The sequence below is a fragment of the Crocodylus porosus genome, unplaced genomic scaffold (assembly GCF_001723895.1).
Source record: "Crocodylus porosus isolate Cpor-Errol unplaced genomic scaffold, CroPor_comp1, whole genome shotgun sequence".
Lineage (NCBI taxonomy): Eukaryota > Metazoa > Chordata > Crocodylia > Crocodylidae > Crocodylus > Crocodylus porosus.
In genome coordinates, this window is record NW_017728945.1 from 1 (window position 1) to 4,611 (window position 4,611).

At 67.4% G+C, this 4,611-nt stretch overlaps 1 protein-coding gene across 1 annotated transcript in view; it reads right to left on the bottom strand.

The window, feature by feature from the left end:
• Positions 1–34: 34 nt before the first annotated feature.
• Positions 35–4,611, bottom strand: part of SEMA6B (semaphorin 6B) — a 17,507-nt gene continuing 12,930 nt past the window's right edge. The window contains exons 12-16 of the mRNA XM_019550521.1: positions 4,282–4,476; positions 3,472–3,612; positions 2,959–3,036; positions 2,482–2,540; positions 35–1,579 (exon numbers count right to left, since the gene is read on the bottom strand). Coding sequence (XP_019406066.1) covers positions 576–1,579; positions 2,482–2,540; positions 2,959–3,036; positions 3,472–3,612; positions 4,282–4,476 — 1,477 coding nt within the window. The 3' untranslated portion in view covers positions 35–575. The remainder of the gene's footprint in view (positions 1,580–2,481; positions 2,541–2,958; positions 3,037–3,471; positions 3,613–4,281; positions 4,477–4,611) is intronic.

A 4,611-nucleotide genomic window follows, 5' to 3' on the forward strand; every position in this document is an offset into this window, starting at 1 on the left:
GGGGACCTGAGAGGTGCAGCAGGGAACAGGGAAGGGGCTGGGACTGGCAGGGTCAGGTGGGAGCAGGGGTGGGGGCTGCCAGGGTCATGGGGGGACACACTGCAGAGAACTGTGGCATCGAGCCGTCCCGAAGGAGGCAGCCCCGGGCTCTGCCCCAGGGGGGGCCAACGGGGCAAGGGACCCGTCACCCATCACTAGCAAACCTTCCAGGTGCCAGCCCAGCCCCCCACATCCAGTACAAAAAGGAGGAGCAGGCGAGTGGGGGGGTGCCCAGGCCCCCCAGCCGGGTCCCAGCCCCCGGCGCCTTGCGCTGGGTAGGAAATCCTCACCCCGGGCCTGCCACTGTCAGGCCCCATGGGGGAGAGTGGGGGCACCCGGGGTGGGCAGAGGGCACAGTCCGAGACCCACGTCGCCCACCGTCCCCGGCCCCACTCCTCTCCAGTGCCCCCTACAGTCCCTCCTGGAGACACGCTGGTCTTGGGGGGAGGAGCCTCCCTGGGTCACGCCCCTCTCTGGAGCCCCGCCCCCTGAGAGGCAGGCACCAAACCAAGCCACACCCCCTGGGCAGCCGGCTCCTATTTAACGGAGGGAGTCCGCTCGATGCCGTACTTGAGGAGGTGGCTGAGGTCCGTGAGGGCGTGCGGGTGCGCCCGCGGGGCCCCGCCGGGCCGGCCGTAGCCCCCCTGTGCCTCGCCGCTGTTGAACGTGTGGTTCCTCTTGAGGTGGGCAGCCGCCTTGCTGGCTGCGTTGTTGCTGTTGAAGTTCAGCTTGTCGGGGTTCCAGGGGCTGCCCTCGCAGAAGTCCCCGGCCTCCCCGCCGGGCGCCGACACCACCCGGCGCCGGTCCGGGCTGGCATGCGGCGTGATGGGGAACTCGCCGTAGGAGCCCCTGCCCACGCCGGGCCGGTGGGAGGCGGGGGGCTGCGCCGGCTGGGGCCGGGGCCCCTCGCCATGCTCGAGGCCCCCACTCACCGGCAGGTAGTGCATGTCCATGGAGGAGTCGCTCCCCTCGTCCTCCAGCTCCTGGTCCATGAGCACAGCGCGGCAGGCCACGGGCATGCCATGCCCAGCCCGGATGTGGGGGGGCCCCTGGGGGTGGCCGGCGTGAAGCAGGATGACGGAGGAGCCGGGGCAGCCGGGGTCCCGCAGGGAGGCGTTGATGAGGTTGTGGCTCTGCTCCCACTTGCAGTTCTTGAGGCTGCCAGGGCAGCGCTTCTGCTGCAGCGGAGTCTGCTCGGGCGTGGGCAGCACCCCCGAGTCCAGGTCGGGCTGCCCCACCTTGAGCAGCCCCTTGGGCCAGCCGTTCTGCATCAGCGGTGCCAGCAGGTTCTCGGGGGGGCCAGGCCGGGGCCGCCGCTCGCCCAGACGGCTGACGCTCACCACCGACTCGCTGTGCGCCAGGATGTTCTCCTTGTCGCGGCGCCGCGCCAGCTCCTTGCGGTCCCGGTGCCCGATGAACCAGCACACGCTGAAGCCCGAGATCACCGCGCCGATGACGAAGGCAGCCACCGAGGAGATCACCAGCAGGTTCACCGAGACCAGCCCGTCCGGCTCATCCATGAAGCTCTCGGTCACCAGCCCTGGCGGGATGGAAGAGAGGGGCATGAGTCGAGAGGGGCACGAGGAGAGGAGGGCACCGTGAGGATGGGCGTAGGGTTGCCTGCTCAGAGAGGACAGCTGGGTCATGCCACCGCTGGGCGTCCCCATACAGCTGGATGCGCACCAATGGCTTGAAGTTACAGCACAGGAGATTTAGGCTGGATATTGGGAAACTGTTAGGACAGGGAGGCAGCGAGAGATGCCAGGGAAGGGGGCGACCCCCTATCGCTGGGGAGGTCAGGACAGCCACCGGCTGGGGGTGATCTAGGCGCCGCGATGCCCGTGTTCGGCTATAAGGGTTTCCAAGGCTTCAGGGTTTGCTTTCTGCTCCATGTGTCGGGGGGGCTTAAGCCCTCCTTCAGCTGCATCAGGTGTTGGCTGCAGCCGAGGCTGGGGGTGGGGACTGGGCTGTGCCAATGCTCCTGCTGGGACCAAAGCCAGAGGGTCCCAGCTAGAGGGTCTTGTCCCACTGCTCAGGGTCAGGGCGATGCCATGGGTTGGTCAGGAAGGAATTTTACCCCCTGGCACTGGGGGGTGCCTTCCTCTGTAGTGGGGGGGATCTCTTGAGCGTCTATGGACAACGTGTCATAGAAGCAGGCCGCTAGCTGGCACGGCGCCCCCGGGCAGCGAGGTCTTGTGCTGAGGCAGGGCTGACGGCTTGCTTTGCGAAGGGTTTAGATGATGGTTGTTTGGACAGGGCTGGTCCTGCCTTCGGCGGGGGTTGCTCTAGCTGTGACCTCTGGAGCTCTCCTTCAGCCCCACATCTCTATGATTTCCATGCCCACCAGGACCTGGCAGCGGGAGCTTCCCCCCAGCCATGCCCTGGCCATGCCAACCAGCCCCACATGCCCCCTCCCAGCCTTGTTGGCTGGATTGTGCTTACCCTCGCAGTCCCCGAGGTGGGAGGTGCTGCCGCCTGTGATGTCCTGCTCAAATGCGGCTCTGTGGGAGGGAACGGGTCTTGTTATGGGGCAGAGACTGAGCTGGGGGCAAAGGCTCTTTTGGGGGGGGGGGCCGTGTGACAGCCGACCCCGGTCTGGCCCCTGCTGGCAGTTACAGACCCCAAGCACGGGAGGTTGATGGGCAGGGTGACCCCTGCTAGGAGATGTGGGAGCAAAGGGCTCAACATAGGACCCCAGAGAGATGCTCAAAGTGGGGTCCCCCCGTCCACATCCCCCACCCCTGGGGCACCCCCACTGGCTCAGTGTGGGGCTAAGGGGGGGCAGGGGCACCCCCCCAGCAGCCCCAACTGCTCTGCAGGTCAGCACTGGCCACCGGGCCCCTTAACCCCTGCGCAGCCAGATCCCACGTGCTCAGCTCCCGGCCCCCAGCCTGGCGGCATCGCCCGGCTCGGTCTCACCTGGTGTTGGCTTCCAGGAAGAGGCAGGAGCCCTCGGGGGTCCAGCCACAGTAGGGGTCCCGGCTCCCAAGGCAGTTCCTGAAACCCAGCAGGGAGGGTGTTAGACAGGCCCGCAGGGCAGCATGGGGATGCCAGGCACCCTATCCCCCCGGGGGTGCTCCTGAGGTGCCGTGGCCTGCAGGAGCAGCCCCCAGCACCCAGGGGCTCGGCTGGGGCAGGAGCAGAGGTGGCAGGGGGCTCTGGGGTAGGGAGGGCGTGCCAGGCGCTTCCTGGGCCATCCAGCTGGGTCCCTGTGCTACAGAGGATGCAACGCCCTTGGTCTGAGCCCCTCCTGCCCCGGGAGGTCCGTATGCTGGGCAGGGTACTTTATTCAGACCATGCCCCCCACACAAGGCCCTGCCCACCCCACCAGCCGCACCCCCACAACCCAAGCCATGCCCACGCCCCCAGCAGGCAGTGACCAGCGCCCACGAGGACATCCTTGCAGCGGGGAAGCCACGGCTGTGCACTCACTTCATGCAGCCAGCATGCTGCTGGCAGCGGGCAACGGGTGCCCGCACCACGCAGGGCGGGAAGGCCAGCAGCAGGGACCCCGTGGCTTTGTCCAGCTCCATGCCCAGCAGCCGCCTCTCGTCTGCATTGTCTCTGCCGCACCTGTGGGCACACCCAAGCCAAGCCTCAGTCTAGCCCGTGTCCTCGGGGATGGCCAGGCCTGGGGTGGAGAGGGCAGTGTGTCGGCTCCACGTGGGCATGGGCAGCAGGGGGGCACCCGGCATCTGCCTTAGCAAAGAAGAGGCCTGAAGCTCTACGTGGCTCCCTCAGCAAGGTGCCAGGGCTGCCTGCTAGTGAAGTGACTCCCCCTAGGGCCAAGGCAGACTGGGCCCCTGTTTGCCGGGGGGTGGGGGCTGCTGGGTCCCGGGGGAAGGGGGTCAGGGGATGGGCTCACCGTGTGCTGCAGAGGGGCAGGCCTGTGGGCATGCAAGGTGGGGGCTGAAGTCAGAGTGTGCTGAGGCTGAGGGGGTTGGGGAGGTGTGTTTGTGGGGGCAGTGGCACCAAGCAGGCCTGGGCACGTGGCTCACGGGGGTGCGGAGGGGCAGGGCTGGGACCATCGAGGCTCCTGGGTACTAATGAAGTCCAGTTTCTACGCCCTGTCCATGCACGCATGCATCCCTCCCTCCCAGCCCATCGCTGTGACGTCCCCCACTCTCAGCCTGGCATCCACGTGTCTCTGTGTTTTCACCCCCCACGTGTCCCCTAGCCCCTTCCAAGGAGATGTGGCCCCATCAGGCTCTGGCCGGGGAGGCTGCTCAGTGCTGGCCCTACCTCCCGGGGGAGTAGGTCTCAAACTCTTCCAGCAGCAGGCTCTGGCTCCCGATGCCGGCGGCCGAGGGGCTGGCGCTGATGTTGGGCTTGATCAGGAACTTGAGGACGGTGCCAGTGTTGGAGCCCAGGAAGACCACGGTGTGATTGCCCCATGGCCCCGCCGTGCTGTCCACCACGATCCTGCGCAACTGGGACCTGCCACAGGGGAGATGGGGTGGGAGTGAGGGCTGAGCGCCACAGACCCCAGTCCAGCCTGCCTCCCAAACCGCCTGGCCCAGACGACCCCCCAAAGGGGTGCATGGTTTCAGGAATGCTTGGGGGATCCCGGGG